This window comes from Pangasianodon hypophthalmus, chromosome 7 (assembly GCF_027358585.1).
Source record: "Pangasianodon hypophthalmus isolate fPanHyp1 chromosome 7, fPanHyp1.pri, whole genome shotgun sequence".
Taxonomy (NCBI): Eukaryota; Metazoa; Chordata; class Actinopteri; order Siluriformes; family Pangasiidae; genus Pangasianodon; species Pangasianodon hypophthalmus.
Genome location: NC_069716.1, coordinates 10,126,589 through 10,149,982, shown reverse-complemented (window position 1 = coordinate 10,149,982; position 23,394 = coordinate 10,126,589). Strand labels below are relative to the sequence as shown.

Sequence of the window (23,394 nt, the reverse complement as noted above, 5' to 3'; positions counted from 1 at the left end):
GGGTAGTAATAGTAATAGTAGTAATAGCAGGGGTAGTAGTGGTAGGGGTAGTAATAGTAATAGTAGTAATAGCAGGGGTAGTAGTGGTAATGGTAGTAATAGTAGTGGTGGTGGTAATATTGTTATTGGGTCATTGTCCCAAATCGGTGCCTCAGTTCCTCCGGGAAAAAAATTATATTTAAACAGTTATAAATTATAATGTATTTCCTGTAAAAAAATTTTTGTGAAAAAATTTTAAAATCCAAATACGAGTTTGTGAGCTCTTTTAAAATGCAACATGATTTAATGTGTCTTCACGTTAGTTACTGTGAATTATAGGGTTTATAAAAGAAACTGATCAACTGACATGAAGTGATATTAGACTAGCAAACAAATTTTCCAGTGATTTATGATTTATGACTTTCTTCAAAGTTGCTGAGTTTCAGAGAACGCAGTGGCAGCGAGTACTCAAAAACAGTGACATAAACTATATACATGCAATTTATCCAAAAATCAGACAATGTATTGACGTGACCAGACCTGTAGTGTCTTGTCTTAAATCACAAATTTATTTATTTAATAAATTTACAAATAAATAAATAAAAATTTAAAAGAGAGAGAGAGAGAGAGGGGGGAGAGTGTGTTTTAAAAAAATATCAATTTAACCAAAATTCGGTCCCGGAAACTGTGCCGCTGGTGAAAACGTCATTTCCGGGATGCAGTGGGGCGGAAGTTACTGAAACCTGCGGAAGGAACTTTCAGCAGCTGTTAAGCTTTTTAATGTTTACAACGCAAATAAAGCCTAGAAGGTTTGATTAAAACTGTACCAGGTATGTTTATTATCATTTATTAATCCGTATAGGATTATAGCATTATAATAAACTGGCTGTCTATCTAGAAGGAGAGATTTCCGTCGATTTGTTTGCCTTATTAGCTAGCTTAGCTTCCAGAATGTTTCATGTTATGCTAGTGACTAAATAGCTATGTCAGACGGGTTATTTTTTCCCTACCCGTATTCCGATAAACCCGCCTCGTTTGATAGGATTGGCTGGTAGTAGTCGTAGTAATAGCACATTGGCGGAGTTTGTGAGAGAACGGCGTAGCAGCCAATCCAGGCTGGATGCTGAAAGCCAATCATTGTAGACGAGGCGGGGTTTGTCGGAATACCGATGGGACAAATAAGTCGCGTTTGAGTGAGGCAGTTTGAGAGCTAGTTAGTTTAGTCATGTGATGTATGTGGTGAATAATTGAATAATGAATAATCAGTGAATAATCAGGGGATCGGTGTGTAGAGATTTCTAAGACAGAGAGGAATGAAAAACATTTTAGCAAGCTGCATGGTTTTGTTTTCAGTTGCTAACACTGCTAGAGAAGCTGATTGAGTAATCAGGGGATTTCTGCCATGCTTATTAAGTGTCTGTGGTTATATGGCTCTTATAACACATTTAACACAGAAACAGTACTATCTGGCAGATATGGTTTCTATCCTTATGTTTTCAGAGATAATGTAATCATTATTCTATCTGTGATGCTTGAATTTTTTCTTTGCTGTGTACAAATGGACCAAACCAAACAGTTCTTACCATCTAAACTCATTTAATCTCAACTAGTTGAGCAGCTGTGTGCATTTTTGCCTCAGTACATTTCAAAATCTGCTTTATAGGGGTTTCTGGAAATATAATATTTGATCACAGCTGGGAGTGATGAAGAGCTACAGAGCCAGCTGATTAAGTAAAGAGTAAAACACTTGTGCTTGGTGTGATGTGGCCCGAAGTTGATTATTTTTCCATTAACAGCACACCCCAAAGTGTTTTATTCCTCTTATACCCCAGCAATGTGCCAACGATTAAAAATTTTAATTTATTAATGACCAATATGTTGTGATTTTTAACCACTTATAGGTGCAGTTAATGTTCAGTGAGCAGGATAGTTCCTGTTGTCACTTACGTTATTGCAGCTGTAAACAGTTACTTCCTCACCAGCCTCTTTTTTTTTCACTCTCTTGAAATTAATAAGATAATAAACGCAACTATGGGATGAAATTAGTCTCAAAAGTATTAACAAATGCGTTCACAGTTATCCCTGAACTTGATAAATGTTGCAAATGCATCTTACTATCCACAAACAAATGCCTTACAGTTTGTGTGTGAAATTCAGAATTAAACAAATGTGCAGCGTACAAACGGAGACATATTTGTGAATACAAATGTTCTCTTTTCTATCAATGGATCATAATTTGTGCATTCAAAAGATGATGTGCGTATGTGGATCAGGTGACACACGTGCCTTCGTTGACATCTTCTTTGTGTCGATCCTGTTCGGTTCTTTTGGATTTTGAGAATTTCTTTCCGTGGTTTCAGCATATCAAGTTGATAGATAATTGTGCATGCGTTTGTTAATAATTCTGAGACTCATTTCATCCCATACGCAACATGATACCAAGAAACCAGAAAGCGGAAAGTCCTCAGTGCTGTGGACGTTCCCGTGACGGAAATCCTCCTGACCGTTCCAAAGCAAGACGCTTTTCATAAACATTAAAATAAACATATACGTAAAGACGTCTTCACCATATCACCATCTGTGCTTCGTTTAACAATAGCATGTTTGTAATCTGTTTATCTTTAGCCTTAGATTATAGATCTATAATCTATCAACGAAATGGAGTGTCCCTCCTAATGGTGCATAAGAATAAAATAAAAGGATATAAATATTAACATAAATGCTCAGATCTGTTCAGGTAAGATAGTAAAGCAGCTAAGATATTGCTCTTAACATATTGCACATTTAAACAGTGTGATCTGGGAAGATTTATACATTTTAAATATAACAGTAGAAATTAAAATTAAAATAAAACTAAGGTGTTGCACATTACAGTATTGCACATTTGTTTGTTAAATTGCTATTTTGTCATACGTACAAATTTTTGCAGTTGGGGATAAATAAATAGGAAGTAGGAGTCTATAGACGTGAGTGTGTGTGTGTGTGGTGCAAATAGTTCCTAACATTCAGTGATTATGCTGCTTATCTGCCATACAAGTCCCTGTGAATGAGTTATTACTACAGAAACCATAACATGTTATTATAACGAGCGCATTAATCTAAACCTGTGATTTGCATTACAGCCGGAGCTACTGTCAGTTACCTGCTGTTATCGAACATTAATCAACACCTCCTGACCAATCAGACTTGATCCTTCAACAGTGTTGTGGTGTAATATACTTTAAGCCGCCATACGGTCATTTTTAATTTATTGCCACACTTGTATAACATTTGTTTTGGTTGCGTTTTTGGTAATATTTGAACAATAAGTGTATAGGAGGGATGTCACACAGTGCTAGCTATCTGTATCCGCTTAGTGCTCCAAATATTCATATCCACATCTCAAGTCAAGTCAAGTGGCTTTTATTGTCATTTCAACCATATACAGCTAGTTAGTACACAGTGAAAAGAAACAGCGTTCCTCCAGGACCATGGTGCTCCATAAACCAACACAAAATGTACGTGCAAACGTGTGTAAACAGCACAAGACAGTACAATAACTACCAAAACAGGACAATAGGCACAGTAAGAGACAGTGCAGCGCCAACTAGTACACAGTTCTAGTAAGAAAGTGAATCAGATATAACAGTAGTGCAAAAGAGTAACAGTATAATAAATTGCTGTGAATGTAAACATAATTTACTATGACGTAGTATTCAGCTAATAAGCTTATACTATATATGGACTATTGGGGTAGCAGCCAGGTAGAGAGTATAGTAATGACAAGAAGTTATAAACATATTTTTATAAATACAGTTGTATTGATATAATCCGTATTTGGATTTAAAATCAGAAATGTATTATTTTTGTTATTATTTTTCCTTCCTTATGTTTATCTTCCCCTGACTATTTCTAACATAAAAAACATAAACACGAATAGTGCACTTCATATTCGTTTCTGTATTTGCATAAGTTTAGAACACGTTATCTGTTCATTCTGAATAATAGACTCATAGTAGACTACAGTACTGTGCAAAAGTCTTAGGCACCCTATTTTTTTTTTGAGTACAAACTTTGTTATAGATTTTTATTTTATGACTTCTGCATTGTTGATTCGGTACAAAAACATTTTCGATTTCCAAACATTAGTTTTCCAGCACAAAATTAAATGTTACAGAAAAATGTTTGTATGTCAGTAAAGAAAGCAGCATATTACATAAGAGACACTTTTCAGACAAAAAAAACATAATGAAGGCTGCTGGGTTTTGCTACAAAAATAAGAAGCAAGTGTGACAGTCAAAGTCTCCAGAAGAACTGTGGCTGCTTCCGCAAGATGCTCAGTAACACTTACAGCTCATTTCCTTATAAAACTGCACACACTGTACCTGAGACTACTCTTTTTTTTAAGGATCGTCACACCAAATATTGACTTTGTTTCATTTACTACTGTTTACTGCTCTTTATAGTATTTTTTTTAAATGTAGAAACATTTAATTTCATTATTTTTGCAGGCATCTTTACTCTACAGCATTTCTTCGCATGTGCCTTTTGCACAGTATTGTGTGTGTGTGTGTGTGTGTATATATATATATATATATATATAATAAAGTCATGTATTTACAGTGATCCAGTCACAACCTTATAGACATAACAATAGTAAAACCTTCAAAACATTCCAAGATTGAGATATGTTAGTTGTATCTGTGTTGTAACATTTTACTTTCATAATGCGCACTTGAAGTAAATTCCATTTCCTGCATCAATAATCACGTGAAATCAAGACAACCTCTAATTTCTTTTTTAACAGAAATGCAGTGATAGTTCTTTTAAAGATTTACAAACTCTACAAAAGAAGAATATTTTCAGTTAGTGTTGTGAGAGATGAGGTTAAATGGTGTAAGATTGGAGCTGATGTCAGTGTTGTAATCCCATCAGTTTAGCAATGATGCCTGTTGTCTACTTTGTGTGTGGGTACACTGTACTAATACACATTGTCGTTGTAACCGCTCTGTTTGCGCAAAGTGATGACCTCCGTCGTCGTTTTCCACTTTGCAGCTCTGTGCTATGGCGATCCTTTTCGCTGTGGTAGCTCGTGGAACCACCATACTTGCCAAACATGCCTGGTGTGGAGGAAACTTTCTTGAGGTGACGGAGCAAGTTTTGGCGAGGATTCCATCTGAAAACAACAAATTAACCTACTCACATGGCAGGTAAGAAACGTGAAGCCTCCTTTAAGCTTCTGTTGATTTTTTTTAACATAACACCTGATGTTATCGCTCTTGTTTTCAGCTATCTCTTCCACTACATCTGTCATGACCGAATTATCTATTTATGCATCACAGATGACGTGAGTATGCAATGTTCCCTATTTATTGAATTTTCCCTGATTGCTCAGGCCTTTTTCCACTGCACAAAGTACCACAACTGTCGTAATACAGGTTGCACGGTTTGCTGGTGCACTTCGTGTCAACCTGTACAAATGTTTCATTTCTCAAAATCTGTATCAGTACAAACAATGGATCTCTCTTTTAATATTTTACTAAAATTGTGTGTAAATGTTTGCCTAAGCCAAACTGAACTAAATTTTCCTCCAGATTTACAAAAGTTTCAGAAACACTGATGCGTTACTCATGTGATCACCCATAAAGTGTAAGGCATGTTCCTGACACAGATCATTTGCATTTAGTGACGCCCCCAAAACTCCATAAAAGGTAAAGCACACCAAGGGCTCTTAGGCGTGACGTGCACTAAATCTTACGTCAGCTGAGGCATTTGTTTACAGTTTATGCCTATGCATATATTTCTGTTTATATAGCATTATGGCATTGATTAGTTTTATTTGTCATAATTTATAGAATTTTACTGTATTTTTCATATTCTTTAATTCTTTAATTTATGCCAATAATACAAACAACAGGGTTGTACAAAATTTTCTCGATGGTACTCTTAGTCTCTGACCTAGTGAACTAGCGTGAGACTGTTTTTATAGAGACTTCTAAGCTCTTTTATAAGTCGCTCTGGATAAGGGTGGTTGCTGAATGTTCTAAACGTAATAAAAATAAGCAATTTCAACTTGCATATATACAAGTGCAGTAATCCATGCAAATTAAGGGATAACAAATCGAGGTTTACATTAGTTAGTCTTCTTATGCGTAAATTTACACACAATCAGGAGCAGGAGTAGGTAAAGAATGTTTTTCCAAAATTATGGGATTTTTATGAATACCAAATTTCTTGTATAGACGCTCATACGAATGAGCTATGAACAAATCTGTATGTATCCAGCTTAATAAATGAGGCCCAATGATTTTTAAACAGGGTCAGATTAAATTTTGCGGATATAACGATACACTCTCATCACAATTCAATTTGATTCTTAGAGTATTTTTAACAAAATTTGAATGAAGAAAAAATTGACTGAAAGTCTGCTTCAATGCAAAACAGTGTATGTTTTCATTTGTGTAAAACTAAATAAATTAAAAAATGCTATGAACAGAGGTTTAATATTGATAAACAAAATGTCCAACATGTTCACCATATCTTAAAACTGAATAAATAAATTTGTAAATTCTCCCCAAAATTTGATTGAATAAACAAGGACTCTGACCTGGGGAAAATGATTTATTTTCTGTAGCAGTGCATGAGGTGTCATTTTAACCGGAAATAGAGTAACAAAGACGGCTAAAATGCCCGACTTCCACTGCCTCTTTCTCGAGCACTGTAGATCGCAGAGGCACGGGTTGTTTGAAAGCTGTTGAAGAGCTCATTTTAACTGTTATAACGTGGTTGTATAAACGTATAATGCATAATGTGTGTTTGTCATTGTGATCTGGAGCTTATGGGCCCAGTGCATAGTCATTATATTCTAACTCTCTGGGCTGTTCAAGACATCTCTTTAAGTTGGTCCAAAATTAACTAGAGCCCTAAGCTCTATTGGTTCCTGTTTTTGAATGTACAGTGGGAAAATGCTGTTGTTCTGTGTTAAACTATTCAGTCTTTTATAAGTTGAGCATTTCATTCTGTTAATGATGACATAGATGACAGTTCTGTGGATTTGTATGCAGGACTTTGAGAGGTCACGTGCATTCAGTTTCCTTAATGAAGTCAAGAAACGTTTCCAGACCACCTACGGCTCTCGAGCTCAGACGGCTTTACCCTATGCCATGAACAGCGAGTTCTCCAGCACTCTTGCTGCACAAATGGTGCGTGACATTTCACACTACATTTTCCCCATTCAAGCTTCCTGTCCTGTCTGCACATCACTGCACCTGTTCATTTGCATTAATTTTACACACACACCCAAAACATTTCCTCCAGGTAACCATTGTTATTAGTTTTTAAGTAATTTTTTCCAGCACCGAATCACAGTAAAAAGGCAGCTTCCAACACTGTTAACTGCAGTCAGTCCTGATGGGTTTCTGTTGCATGCGCACATGAAAAAGCTGATTTATAGTGTATGATTTTTGTCACCATAAGGCTGTTGCAAACATAAAAATCACAAATCCTGAAAGAATTCCTTCATCGTGAGTTAAGATTGCTGGTCTTGTATCGTATGACATGATGACTGCTGACTGGTTTAGTACCTTTGCAACCAAACAATAAGAACAAACAAGTTCTGGTTGTATCAGAAGTTTTGGCCCAAAATCTCAGATTGTGAATCTTGCCATGGCCATCTACAGTGTCACCTTAGGAGAACTGCATGGAATGAAACAATAACCATGTGGCAGTTACAAAGGAATAAAAAATTAGGCAGTAGCAATAATAAAAAATAAATTAAACATGTGGGATTCCATATCAGAGCACTTGTTCGCACCAGTCGTAGTAAACACTTGAATCTGTGCATGAAAACCCCTTACGTTAGCTGTTTGGGGACTTGTTAGGATCACATGCTGCAGTCATGTGATTGCTGTACTTGTTGGAATGTACCATTTTTGTGAAAGTGGGGGATGGAACTAAAATACTGACACATCAGTTACACTGTTACAGGTTAATGAATTAAAGATGTTTGACATGTTTGGGATCAGGTCTGCTGGGAATGGGATCAGGAGAATTGGTATTGGTGAGAAATGGGTTAATCAGGGGTCTGCCTGTTACTCTGGTACAGTCCGGTGGTGAGCATGAGGGATTGTTACTTATTAATAAATCACACAACAGTTTTTACCCAGGGGCTTAAAGAATGCTATGAGTGTAACTAAAACATGCATTACAAATGATATTTGAATTATGGAAAATGTGTTTATAATAATAATAATAATAATAATAATAACAACATGGTGGGAATTTTTTTTAGCAAGTTAACATCAGAATTCTTTTCTATATTTAGCTATACTGATTGAAATTCAGTTAGTATATTTAAAAAAAAAAAGAATATTCACTTTGTTGTTCAAAACAGTTATATATACATACAAGAGAACAAGACCATAGAAGCAGATTTATTAAAATGTATATTGTCAAATCTAGTCAGAGGCAGTCAGTGTTATAAAAGCACTCATTACACCCAGAATACTTTCATAAAATCATAATGTAATTTGTCACAACAGCAGTATTATATTGTCCTGTACAGCTCCACTGTATGTATTGATATGTATTCTTTTTCACAGAAACACCACTCAGATCCAAGAGGCTCAGATCGGTTGACAGAGACACAGATGCAGGTGGATGATTTGAAAGGCATTATGGTCCGGAATATTGGTGAGACTTCTTCTAACTTCTCTAAAATAAAATTGTAAAAGGAGAACAATTCAATGTAGTGTTACTAAAAATGGGTGGGTTCAAATAGAAGGTGTCATGTTCTAAGTCGTTTAACAGATCTAGATGTAAATATCAGGAAATGAAAGCTGAAAGCTTTTGTCTCGTATTCATCTTTTGATCTCAAACCCAAATGTCTTCAGCGTATAGCAAAAACAAAAGAATTAGCCTTGCTGTTCCAGTACTTTCGGAGGGCACTGCGTATGTCCCCCTGCTCATCCCTGATTGTGTGATCTCAGTGATTTTGACCTGGGCATGGTTGTTGGTGCCAGACAGGCTGGTTTGACTATTTTAGAAATGGCAGATTTCCTGGAGATTTTCACCCACAACAGTACATAGAGTTCACACAGAATGGTGCGAAAAACTGAGAGGCAGTTCTGTAGGCGAAAAAGCCTTATTAATGAGAGAGTTCAGAGGAGAAAGGTCAGACTGGTTTGAGCTGACAGGAAGGCTACAGTAACTCACATAAGCACACTTTACAATCATGGTGAGCATAAAAGTATCTCAGAATGCAATGTTCTCATTTTAGATCTCGTGGCACAGAGAGGAGAGAAGCTGGAACTTCTCATTGACAAGACTGAGAACTTGGTGGACTCGGTGCGTGTCTTTCTTTACTCCTGCATGTTTCTCTTTTGCTGAAAGTGATAGTGATGATGTTTTTCTTTGCTTCTTGTTCCTTTTGCAATATAGTCCGTCACCTTCAAAACAACGAGTCGCCACCTAGCTCGCGCCATGTGCATGAAGAACCTGAAACTGATGATCATCATCATAATCATAGCACTTGTGAGTAAAACATTAAAAATGTTACAATGCAGAGTAAAATACAAAGCCCAGATCACCATCTCATGCAGTAAATCATACCAAATCTGCTATGCTTCTTAGACAGATACTTATGGGTGTGCATATGAATCAAGTGGACTTACATAATTATGTATAATGATGAGGCCTTTATTCTTGATAGTTGCATTTAATTTGTGGATACACTGAAAGTTGCATTTAATTTGTGGAACATCCGCAAAACAATTTAGTTCCTGTTACCACTTTACAGAAGCTATAACCAGTCGTTTTCTCACCAGCTAACACACAGGTTGTCTTGTTAGTGAGAAACAAGGAATCATAAAGCCCTCCATCCTGAAGACTCTCTCATGCCAAACAAAAGCTCACAGCAAAGTAGTCACAGCTTTACCTTCTGTCTGTTACAAAGCGCCAACACTGGAGACTCCCTCCATAACTGCTAAACAAACATCTCCATACAGAAAGCCTCACAATATCAATAATCAATTTTTCTTTTGTTAAATAATGTGAAATTCAGGTAATAATTCATTCATAATAACAGTCTAGATTACAATTGTAGCAGCAAATATTACGTTTTCTTTTTTTTTTTTTTTTAAAAAGAAAAATTTTGCCTGTTTTGAAAATCACGTGACAATGAGTCTTTGAGACATGTACACTATATGGCCAAAAGTTTGTGGACACCTGACCATCACACCCACATGTGCTTGTTGAACATGAAGGCTTTCCAGTAGATTTTGGAGCTTGGCTGTGGGAATTTGTCCATTAATTTGTCCACAAGAGCATTAGTGGCTCTGGTGTTGGCTGATGTTGGCTGAGGAGGCCTGGGGTGCAGTCAATGTTCAGGTCAGGGCTCCAGTTCTTCCACTCCATCCTTGGAAAATCCTGTCTTCATGGAGCTGGGTTTGTGCACAGAAACATTGTCATGCTGGAAGATGTTTGGCCCACTTAGTTCCAGTGAAGGGAAATCTTAATGCTACAGCATACAAAGACATTCTATAGAAGAAATTCTATACAGCTCTACACCGTTTGGGGAAGACCCACATACTGGTGTGATGGTCAGGTGTCCACATACTTTTGGCCATGTAGTGTACATGTCATATGTGTTTGCAAATATGAAAATAGATAGATAATCTTTGCATTTTCAGGTGGTCCTGTTCATCATAGTAACAGCAGCATGTGGAGGTGTGACTTGGCCCAACTGCCGGAGCAACTAGGAAGCAAAGCTGGAGCTTCACCCTTCACTCTGACTGACCTGGAAGGGAAATAACTCACTCACTCAAGACCATTACGCCATCTCTACATTTATCAGGTGTTCCTGATCGGTCTTCTGTATAGCCTGGCTTTCTCAGCTGCAGGCTTCTTAACAACGACTGCGTAGCTTTACACACACAGGACTCCGAAGAGCCTGAAAATTAAACACACCCTTTCCAAATCCTCCATCTTACTCCAAGATTCCCTGAGTGTTCCGATCGATTCAGCGAATGTTCGTGAGTGTGATTCCTCACTGGAACAGTTACTTTTATCCCATGTTGTGAAGCCGTTATGTTGGTGAACATGTATGTCACGTTCTAACATGACATCTTTGTTAGCAAGGCACATTTTTATGCACACTCATTTGTGCAAAATCAACACAGTGTGTGTGAGGTGAACAGTTGATTTTCAGCGCACCACACACAAGCTCATTAATCAAAACTTACTGTTAGTACTACTCAGCAGCCTAATGTGTAGAACATTGTTCAAAATTCATCTTGCATAATAAAAATAAATGATGTTTGGTATATTATGTATGTGTAGATGACAATTAATACACTGTATTATGATCACTATGATAAATGGAGTGATTGAAATATTGAAATTCCACTTGTATCTATGGTATTAGTGTTAATATTTGAAAAAAAAAGTGAGAAAACCAAACAACAATAATCAGTATCAGTGTGCATCAGAGAGTGTGTGACGCGCACAGATACAGGTTTACAGTTCATCCCTCTTACGAGATAAATAACCAATAATAGCCAATGCACGGTTCTAACATGGTTAGATGGTATAAGTGCCACTTGTTCATGTTTTTAAAGAGCAAATTATAATCCGAAAACACAGACTTTTATTCACTTATACAGTTAATGTGTGCAGGTCCTTATATACTGTACAGCCCATGTGTACATAGACATCTATTCCATATAGACTTCATTCATCTATAGTAATGCTGGCTTAATGATTCCTCTAAACTGAGTTTATCAAAACTTTAGCCCAGAGTATATACTTTCCCTTTGCTCAAACATGATCTACAGATTGTGTAATAACCTGCTTTATATTTTTATTTCTGATAAAAATGATGTACATTATAACAGTAATTACACTGCACTTCAGTTCAGATGAGTGTTTCCCACAGTTCTATTATATACATGCCTCGACTCATATTGAGCTCAACTGCAGATGTACAGTTAGTATACGAGAGTAGTATTTCATAAGAGGGATGAAGAACTAGTATGCACTGGTGAGTGTGAGATTTTCAGTCTCCCTGGTTGATTGTTACATATGTGTCAACTGATTATTTTTCACCCACAATGCACTTTTTTTGTTTGCTTTTTGCCATAATGTAATTATTAATTTGCCAAGAATCATGTAATTATTTAATTATTCATCAAATTTAGAATAAAAGTCTATCTCAAATGGTTGTGTTGTATTCAATTGGAGGGCTCATCAATGAAATGTTATTGTTGATGGCGTATTGAAAATGATTCTTCCACAGTCCTGGCCTAGCATGGATGTCTGTCACAATACATTAACGGAACTGGATCTGCTTATTTTTTTGCCTTAATTTGAATGGTTGCCTTTACTATCTTGTACATTGTTGCTTATGATAACTAAAGACCTAAAGGCATGGAAAAATGAAATTGTTCTGGGATCTTATTGGTAGCTGTGATCAGACAGTACAATGCCGTGCATTAATATTCTCTCTCTCTCTCTCTCTCTCTCTCTCACACACACACACACACAATAAGCAAAAATGTGTGATCCAGATGTGCAAAGCTGTTAGTGACACATCCTAGCAGCCAAAGGTGGCTCTACCAAATATTGATGGAAGATTTACTCAAATACAAATTCAACATTTATACGCTAAAACCCAAACTTATTAGTGAAGGAAATCGAAGGATACCATCTTAACATTGTCACTTTCATCAGCAGCACATTTTCTTAGTTTCTTTCAAGTGATTTTGTCAAAAGGTTGAATGCTAACAGAAGTAACAGAAGAAACTGAAAATAAGTATTTGAACATTCTTTTAAAATCAAGTACAGTAGGATAACACTATTAACCTGATATAATTATAATATTAGATATTAATATTATATGCAAGTAAATACTGTAAATTTAGCCAGTTCTTGTTTAGAGAAAACATTCCAGCACTATATTTCATGTGACTCTGAAAGTGAAAGTTAGCTTTATTTGAAACAGGGACTTTGGAAAACAAAACATACTTCTGTTACAGTTCACAAGATCCTGCCTTACAAAATTCATTTCCTATCCCATCACAAGACTTCATCTGAAAGTCACATGATCACTATTTAAAAAAAAAAAAAAAAAAAAGTAAATGAAAAAAAAGGTATTTTTCCCTCTGGAGTGTCTTTTGAATTGTTTTCAAGTTTAGGATACTTTAAGTAGGATGTTGCTTAGGGGGCTCAAACATTCAGAAACCATTCATGTTTTATTTTCTAATGCTTTATCCATGCCAGGTTCAGTAAACCACGAAGAAGGTCCCCGGTTTAGCTTGCATCATTTGAAGGCCTGTAAACAGGAGTGAACAAAGATATTGAGAAATTGATCATTTTTCAAACCACTGGAAATTTGAGTTATCCATAAATACATAATCACCTTTAACTCCAAGTCAGACTTTTTCTGTGCTGTGTTGATTTCCCGTTTCCTCAGGCCGCTAGAGCTGTTGGGTCCTTGATCAGCATATAACAATGCAAAGTACAATTCAGAAAAAGCTGCAATTTATTACTGCAATCCAATAAACATTTAAAATCGAATGTTCCCACCATAGTCAGTGGAACTCTTGTGGCCCTCTGGACCCTGTGGACTGTCTGGCTGAGGCTCATCACATTTTTTGTAATAATAATCCTGATCCAAGGGGCCAAATCGCTGACGCACAAACAGACATGTCATATATTAACTTTTCCTGCAGTTTATTAAACAATAATTAGTCTGTGTCAGTGAATCCTGTATCATCACACCAATCAGATCACTCAGATATAAAAGAGTAAAATGAGACTATAAATTCATTTGGCGTAATGTTTGTCTAAAATATACAGAATATCCAACAGGTTCTACCTTATCAGGCCACATGAAACTGATGAAGAGGATGATGGGAAGGCCCACGGTGAAGACGTACACACCCCAGAGCCAGGGATGCTTTCCTGTGGCAAATAGTAACCGCTCCACAACTCCCTTCTACAAGAGGTATACAAACTGTAAGAGTGTGTCACAAAACTGACTACTTGCCGGACAGATGCACTGAAAAAAAAATGTCAAGTGAAAATCTCTTGAATATAGTCACAGTCTTATCTAGTATTTCCTATTATAAGATTACAATACACCAAATATAAGCTTATTAAACCTATTTCTAGTAATTTTACTAATTTCAAGTTTGAAATCTTCTTGTTCTATTGGCAGATTTTTTTTTTATTTTTATTTTACACATTTATATCTAGAAATAAGCAAAATTATTTGACAATAGAATATGAAAATGTAAAGCTTGAAATGAGTAAAAGCATCCAAAAACAAGCTGAATAATCTTATATTTAATTTGAAAACTCACAAGAAATATTAGATAAATTCAACCTTATTAAAGATATTTTCACTTTCACCAAGATAGAATTTTTATTGCAGTGTGATTACAGCAGCTTCATGGAAAGATATAAACACTGTTTCAAAGGCCTCAATGAGCCTAGATATTCACGTTCTTTGCAATATATTAAGCTCCCTGGACAAAAAAGTTTGGTCCAGTTAGGTAAGAATTCCCCTCGTCTCTGTTTATTTTAGCCCACTGTTCCACTAATGAGTGCAATTATCTAGAGTTTATGGGTGCCTTTTGTTTATAGACTCATTGCTACACACAGGCAAATGCAATAACTTAATTTGATGGCCTCCAGTTTGATCCTGAGCTTGGCTTCCTGTCTGTGTGAAGTTTCTATTCTCCATGTTTTTCCTCAGGGTTCTCAAGTTTCCTCTCACCTTTAGCGATGCTAAATTGCCTGTAGATGTGAACGAGTGTGTGAACATAGACTGGAATCCCATCCAGGGTGTAGTATTCCCAAGATAAGCTCAGATCCACTACAACCCTGACAAGCATAAAGCGGTTACTCAAGACTATGAATGAATTAATTTTGACTGGTGTCCCTTTTCCATATCAAATGCTTGATGTCCTTCTCACACAACACTTCTGACGTCTGTCAGTGCCAACTTCTATATTTTACAATAGGTTGCTGCTATTGGTGGATGCAACTGTGTTTTCTGTCTAGGGAGCTTAAAACAGCTTACTGTCTGCCTTTGTCCCCAGGTGTCCTTTGTCCAGCGTTTGGCAATCTCAAGGTCGTCACAGAGCAGGATGTTGTCAAAGAGCACATCTCCAGTAAGGGACCACAGCTCAAAGCCTACTGCAGACACAGGACTCATTCTGAATGGCTGAGGGTCCTCAAAGTAAGCCGGGTTAGGGATCATACGTGGCTGCCATTTTCCCTAATGCAGAGACCAGCAAGCAGGGTTCATTTTAGAAAGTTTACCTCTCGTGTTCTTTTCAATAGTTTGATATCCCCTCATCGCTTTTCATCTCGTAGCAATTTAATTTAGTTTGTATTATTTACAGTGAGGGGAAATAAGTACTCAGACGCTTTTGTTTTTGTTATTTAATGTACTTCCAGTGCGTATATCCACTTCAGATTTACACTCATAATATCTTTTGACTTTGTACTGTAAGATATTTCAGTTCAGGAAAGCCTGCAGTTTTCATGTGTGAGCACATGTGACTGCTAATAACAGGTCATGTGAAAGGAACTGAAACTTCAGAATTCATTAGTGAAATTGAGACAAGAACGTGACATTTCAATTCTAGTACTGTTTTACTTTAAATGGATCATTTGTATCCTGTTAGAACATAAGAGTTACAGTTAAGGCTGAATATCAGCCTGCTATTGCCTACCATCGAGGTTCTATACACTAGATTGCACTTGCAGCGCAGGTCTACCTGATAATTTGGGTTGTCAATCATAGGTGGTCTCCATTTCCCCTTATATGCTGGGTTGGGCACCATGGGAGGCTTCCATGGCCCACAGCCGACAGCATGGGAGCAGGCAGGGTTAGCAATGAGAGGAGCTTCCCACTCCCCATCCATCTCCACTGACCTGTTTAGCCAAAGGAATGAATATCACAATTAGATGAACTTTTTTTTTAATGACAAACATAAAAAAATTCTTAAAAATCACATTAACATCATATAACAATAGTCGCTGATTAATATATTCATTTTACCCGAGATGGTGAAAAAGTGTAGTAAAAAATGATCAAAACGATTTTTGTAAATATTAAACAAAAAGTTGTCATCTGTATCTCTTATTTAAAAATATAGTGGTCATCAGAGGGATACTGCAGCATGTGAATGGAACTTGTTTGTGTATTTTAATAAATATCATTTATAATTGAGATTATTATAAGCTATAAGTCATTCATCTTCAGTAAGCACTTTATCCTGGTCAGGGTCGCGGTGGATCTGGAGATTATCCCGAGAACACTGGACGCGAGGCAGAAATACACTCTGAATCAGACACCAGTCCATCACAGGACACCATGCACACACACACACACACACACACACACTCATTCACAACTAAGTGCAATTTAGAGTAATCAATCCACTTACATGCGTGTTTTTGGAAGATGGGAGGAAACCTTAGAACCTGGAGGAAACCCTCTCTAGCATGGGGAGAATATGCTAAACTCCACAAAGACTGACTAATCTGAGCTCAGAATCAAACCAGGACCCTGGTAAGCTATATTTAATATTTTGACATTTAATTTTATAAATGTATTGCTATGAAATTGAAAAAGATCTGTCCTGGAACCCCGATTCATATAACATGAGGGTTTACTGATGACACCTGGGCCTCTGTCTTTGTAGGTGTTAACTGGATTGGATTATTTGGGATCATACCAATGGAAGAATGTCAAATCCAGTAAGATGCTTTTGTTTTTGTTGTTCAGAAAACATTTATAATAATAGAACATATTAAAAGATCATAATATAATGTATATAATGTACAGAGGGTGTGAGTGTGAAGTGGAAGTGTGAGTGTGACTCGTGAACACAGTCATGTGTGGTGGAGCTGCCTTACACACCAGTCATATGGAGGCTGAGCCTCTGGGTCTGGGATAAAGGGCTCTTCTTCTTCTATCCAGCCAGTAGGTTTCTGCACTGTGGGGTCAGCAATAAGCCGAGGAGCTTCTTCATCCCTTCACACATAATGCAGAGAGACTCAATCTGTCATTATTATCTAATGCAGTTATTGTGTTAAAGCACCGTGTTATGCTGTAGTGAGTGTGTATTGCAGTCTCTCCATAACTGCGTGTGTTTAGCAGTCCTTAAAGATGTCATCATTGAGTAGCTTCCTTTTGAGAACATTAGCATAATAGTAGGCAATATAAACAATTCTTTTCTTTTGCACTAGAAATTTGCAAAACATTTTGATTAAACCTGTTATAGATTAGTGTTATTAGATCCAGATCTATAGATATAGATATTAGACTGATTGTGTATTATCTTCAACAGCAGCGTGAGACATTACTGCTTTAAACGTTATATTCTCCAAGTTTAAACAGCCCTTTTAATTTAATATGTTTTACTAAAACTACGAAAAACTGACAGGCTTGCATTTCTAATGAACCTGAAAAAAATCATTTAAAAAATCATAGCTATATTATAGACATTATGTTCAGGCCATTTTAACCTAAGAGTAATAAGATAAAATTAGACTCTGTCCAGGATAAAGTGGTTACTGAAGATGAATGAATGAATGAATGAATGAAAATTGTTATAAAATGTAAATTTATAAAAAAAAAGGTGCTTTGCTTGCCACATTTCTTGCATCTCCCACCTGTGCACAGACCGATCTGTCATCAGGAGGAAGGGCAAGCAAGGGTTTTTGTATGTCTATTTCCAAAAATACTGTTCATATTTCAAATAACTGAGATAATATTAACATGTATTGGGTGTTGTAAATTGGTATCGTAACTTAATTGTAATAATTGTATTGCTATAAAGTCAGTAGATATTTTCTTAGTCAATCAACAAATATTGCTGAATTGTGAAAAACACAAACTTTATACATACCAGTCATGGGGTTTTGTTACAGTGGGATCTGGAATATGACGCCTATCGTCCCAGTTAAAGGGTTTAGTATCTTCCGGGTCCTCTATCTCACGGGGAGGCATCACTGGGGGATCCATGTCCTCTAGGAGACTGCCGTTATTGACTAGTGTTTGGTCGATGAGGATTTCAAATGTGTTGTCAGGATACAAATCTGAAAAACAAGGTTCTATTATCTAAAATTGGTTCTCTGTCATGGTTTATTTTTAAATGGAATACACCACAGCTGCATATATGTAATAGGATAACTAAAAATACTTCTCAGTGCAATTAATGCAATTTCCATGTTTTCTAACACTTTTTCTGCTAACAGCTCATGTCCTAGTTACGATTTATCTCATCTCATTGTACTAGCAGAGCTATTTGGACTATATTATGATGAAATTGTTGCTGCTCTGTACATGTTTTACATTATTTGTGTAATGCAATTAAGATTCTGAAACATCTCAACTCAGCCCAAGCCTGACTCAGTGATTTCAGGCCTAATGTTGTGCTCTTGTCAATGCTCACTGAGAGTGTAGAGATGAGGGCTGTGGTCAGTGAAATAGTCACTCAGGTCAGTCTCAGGTTGCCGGGCATGTTTCTCCTCATACATCCCCGTCAGTGGGTTCCGGTGGCAGAAGATGAAATGCACTTTGTATATACTTCCACATTTGTCTGGACCAAACATAATGGTGTATGGTGTGGCATCGTTAAATTGACTCTAGAATATAAAAAAAACAGGTTCAGTCTATGTAATGATGGAATGCTTGATATAAACTCTGCTAGTGATGTTAGTAACGTTCGCACCAAACGCAGGTCGTCTGAATGAGACAGCAATTTTATGTAGCCTCCTCCACAGTCAATCCCGTTTTGGAAGAAAACTTCATACCTGTGTAGATCATTTAAACATGTAATCAAGTAAGCAATAAAACGTGATTGGACGTGCAGTTAAAGGAAAATAATCAATGACGGAGTGGTGTGCTGTGGCCTCGGTGTGAAGATATGAATTTTTCTACAACAGTGCATCCTAAAGTGTTTTATTCCTCTTATATAACAACAATTTTCCAACAATTACAATTTATAATATATTAATGAATGACACTGCGCTTATTAGCTGTTTATAGTACTATGTTTATAGTATATACTATGCATACATACTGTATATAGTATACATTTAATGCACGGAACATCTGCAAGACAGGTTAGTTAACACTTTTAATAACTACACTGCAAAAAAATTATATCTTAGCAAGTAAAATATCTCGAATATGCAAATAAGTAATATTTATCTTTATTAGAAAATTATACGATTATTAGGCTTATTTCTACATATTTTATTTGTTTAAAGTTTTAAATTACCTTATTTATTACCTTTATTTTTTACCGCTTATTACCTCTATCTGCATATTTTTTTTTAAATTATGTCAAACGTTAATTTCTTGAGAGAAGTAAAAATTAATTGCCAAAAGAATAAGACAATTTGAAGCTTGAAATTAGTAAACTTCTCTTGAAATAGGCTTAATGGTTTTATATGTAATGTTATCTAAGTAATAGATAACATTTCCTTTATTCAAGATATCTTGACTTGCTAAGATATTGTTTTTTTGCAGTGTATGAACATTTTACCAGCCTCTCTTTTTCCCCTCTTACAGTGTTACAAAGTGCTTACATCCGAGACCCCTTCCATAATTGTTAAATATCTGTACATTTTTTCATCCTTTCATTATTAAACCTCTGCCAGACCGTCTGCTATACTAGTCCTTGTAAATGAGTTGTTACTGTAGAAATAATAATGTATTAGAACGAGCTCATTAATATAAACCTGATTTGAATACCAGCCACATCACCAAGGTGCTATCAGTCATTTGTATGAATAAAGTAAAGGTGTGATTAATGAAGCTGAATGAATAAAAAGGGCTTACTGTAGGACCAGAGGTTTTTCTCTGAAGTGGTACACTGTCCGTAGGTATGCCGAAATAGCATGATGATGGCCAGGAGACTTAAGGACAAGGCCCTTGTTTCCTGGTGAGGCTTGATTCTTAGACTCTTCTAAAAGCCACTCACCTAAATAAAAATAAAAGAGCAGCATCACTTATTATATATAATTATATATGTTTGTCATCATCTGATAGAAACATTTATGTCAACTTAAATTTGAACAATCAAAGTGTTTTACCATGAATTTATAGTAAATAAAGTAAATATAAATGTATATAGTAAATTTATAGTAAATAAAGTATAGTAATTGTTTATGTCATGTGCGAATATTGTTAGTTAATTGTAGACTGCAGTTAGATAGATAGATAGATAGATAGTATTTTGTTGATAGTAAATTGTTCTTTTTGACTATGTCTTCATCTTTAGAACCCTCTAAATCCAGTCAAAATTTACAAGTTGTGAGCTTTCCTGAAAAAAACTTGCAAACCTTGACAAAACCGTATACTTTAAAGGTGTATTAAGTAAGATTTGTGAAAAAAAAACCTCTAATGGTTTCATGGGTGGAGTTGAATAAGATTTGAATGATGTTTTACTCATTGAATCTGAATTACAACTCTATAAACATGCAACTTCTCCTCATAATGATTTATGAGGATGTGAAGGGGTGTTAGGGGCGTGTCCATAAAAATGACTGACAAGCGGCCAGTCCGAATACAAATGAACATTCGGGACTGGAAGGCAGGTTTCCAAACTAGGTTTTTTTTTTCTGATTCGTAATACGCTTGTTCTGAGACAACTGCTTAAACTATTGAGTTTGATCATTTCTACATAATTTTTCACATTATTTGTACTAGTAAGAAATGAAAAATATTGACTATTGCACCTTTAAATCAAATGTGTACTGTTTAAACCAATGTAGACTAACAACTATTAAAATGTAATAAGACAAATAAGCAAAAAAATATATATAAAGTGTAAATTTACAATGTGTCATTTAAGTTTTATTTATCGTTACTTCTATTCTCACTAGGTAGATGGAGCAAGTAATTTAGATTGCAGGGGATCAGTAGACGAGAAATGTTGGACCCCGCTGATGTAGACAGCGATGGACTAGTGGCTTAGAGGTACCCAGTTAAAAATTCTGAAGAAAAGGCAAAAAAAAAAAAAAATTTATTTGCCTCTTATTTCAACTAGTGCTGTCCAGTCCTTGACCATCTCACATGAAAGATTTGCCTATTTTTGTTTTAATGTACTGTATATTATATATATCATCAGATGTATATCATCACCAGCAGTGGCTCATGGCCATTGATTTTGATGGGAACAGGACAACAGTAATAATGACAGAGCCTCGAAGAAAATTAAAGTTGAGAGACAATCACACTTGTCTTATGCTATAGTGAATTTTTAGAGTAACCCTGTAACAGGCAGTTGACGGTCGACAATATCTAGTCAACCAGCATATAGTCTAGCAGCTTGTTTTGAGTGATTTTAATGTACTTCCACTAAGTACTCCTCATTTTACTCCTCAAATCTTTGCAATACAGGGTGCATTCAGGTATTCTGGGAGATCCAGTAAACCTGGACAATAAAACTTAACATTTATCTTCTGGCCTGATAACTGGAAACTGTTCCAATATATCTGAATTCACTCTATCTTTCAATTGAAATGGTTCTGTACATCATGGACACACTGTATGCACTTTATTAGATTTAATTCTGATTATTTGCTATGACAAAAGATCGTGGTGGCCGCAGAGTCTTATTAAACTAGCCCAATCTGGCAACCTCCATTAATTGTTTCGTCCGATGCCCCTCCTAGCATAGGACAGCGTGATTCCTGCCCCAATGGGCCTCTAATATTGCTTGCTGCGATTCCCATTTTTGATCACTATTAGCAATAATAACTCTGTAGAAGTTAAGTGGGCCAGTGAGTGTGCTGCCACATGACTGTACAACATCTATGTGAGCAAATCAATGTAACATTGGCTTATATATGTTCGCTGGTCACTCAAAAAAATCGTTAGCATTTCAACTGAATTTAAAATGTATGGATGTAAATGAGTACTTGGTAATATGGTGGTGCTCTCCCTCTCCTGCCCCTAAGGGTGAGCCACCAATGGCATAATATGGATTGTTAGCTACTATCCACAGGGTAGCAGCATTTGTCATTTAGAAAGATTTTAAACAGCTGGGCAATGCACACAATATATGTTCAACACTTAAAACTTTGAGGCAAAATTGCAATGTAGAAATGTCATATAATGGCAGTGAATGTTAGTGACATTTCAGTATTTAGTCTGGGAAATGAAATTAGCACATAACTTATAACCTCTACAACAAGGTCTAACACCAAGGTCTAGAGCTGCAGAACAGACACATATCGTTCTAAAAGAAGCATAACATTAATCTTACCATCATATTTATAAATGTCCAAGTCTCCTTCTTTCAGTGATTGGGAAAGAACCCATTTTCTTCAGCACAAACAAAAGGGAGACAGGTGAGATGTAACAATTATTCAGCTCTGATAACAAAAATGATTGATTACCAAAAATAGCATGCATGCTTTTAAAATCTTTATAATGTAGCTTACTTAGAGGGATAACAAATGCAAGAACAGTACCTATCCAATGGGCTTGTGTCGAAAGTTTCTGCAAAATATGCCTCGTTTGGAGTGGTGACAGATCTGTAAATGCTCTTACAGTTGGAAAAAGAAGGTAATTCATTATTATTATTATTATTATTATTATTATTATATAATTGTGTAAACAATGCATTGACAATTATTCTTATTTGTTGTTGTTGTTGTTGCTGCCCTAGTAATACATGTATTGTTGTTTCATTAAAAAAATAGTTAATTAATTATTATTATTATTATTATTATTATTATTATTATTATTATTATTGAACAGGATGAACTGACCTGCTCCTCCCTGCTCACAGTCAAAGTCGACCAGAAACAGAAAGTAAGCAGCGCCCTCTGTCTGATGAGCATGGTCAGGCTTTCCAGATGAACCTGAAACTTCCCGAGTGGTTGTTAGACTGTAATATAATCCCGTGTTCGCTCTTATTCTTATTCTGTAAGTGTTAATAACAGCAGGAAAGCCAAATGAAAAGCGGTGACCATGAGCAATGTCTCTGTCACGCTGCACTCGTGAGCAGAAGAAGTTTCCTGAACACTGCCAGTTATCTAGGGTGGACTTTGATCAGTGTTAAACCATTTACAGACCTGTGATTGAAACCCGTTCAGTGTTTCAACTACCACCTGACTGTCTTAAATATAAACAAAACATATATAAAAATGTATTACACTGTCATTCATGTGCAGTAGACAATCTTTATATTTACAGTTACAGTGCCTTGCATATATATTCACCCCCTTGATTTTTTCCATTTTTTTGTAGTGTTACAACCAGGAAATTAAATGGATCTATTTTAATTATATGTCATGAAGCTACACAAAATAACCCATAATATTGAAGTGGTGGGGGAGTTTGCAAAATGGTTTACAAACAAAAACATAAAATGTGAAATACTAGATCTATGAATGCTCCTG

The 23,394-nt window shown here is 36.0% G+C and overlaps 2 protein-coding genes across 2 annotated transcripts; one reads left to right on the top strand and one right to left on the bottom strand.

Annotated features, from left to right (window-relative positions):
- Nucleotides 1–674: 674 nt before the first annotated feature.
- sybl1 (synaptobrevin-like 1) lies at nt 675–12,171 on the top strand. The gene is made up of 8 exons (XM_026940644.3): nt 675–809; nt 5,014–5,168; nt 5,248–5,305; nt 7,023–7,160; nt 8,559–8,649; nt 9,236–9,303; nt 9,397–9,489; nt 10,647–12,171. The coding sequence occupies exons 2-8, from the start codon at nt 5,023–5,025 to the stop codon at nt 10,713–10,715; spliced, it is 663 nt and encodes a 220-aa protein (XP_026796445.1). The 5' UTR covers nt 675–809; nt 5,014–5,022; the 3' UTR covers nt 10,716–12,171.
- A 740-nt stretch (nt 12,172–12,911) lies between these two features.
- si:ch211-274f20.2 (calnexin) lies at nt 12,912–23,042 on the bottom strand. Its single transcript, XM_026940380.3, has 14 exons — nt 22,762–23,042; nt 22,462–22,535; nt 22,254–22,312; nt 19,823–19,964; nt 18,708–18,789; nt 18,429–18,621; nt 17,883–18,072; nt 16,892–17,005; nt 15,744–15,900; nt 15,041–15,238; nt 13,832–13,951; nt 13,540–13,642; nt 13,373–13,446; nt 12,912–13,285 (listed from the first exon to the last, which is right to left on the bottom strand). The coding sequence occupies exons 1-14, from the start codon at nt 22,831–22,833 to the stop codon at nt 13,274–13,276; spliced, it is 1,590 nt and encodes a 529-aa protein (XP_026796181.3). The 5' UTR covers nt 22,834–23,042; the 3' UTR covers nt 12,912–13,273.
- Between the last annotated feature and the right edge of the window lie 352 nt (nt 23,043–23,394).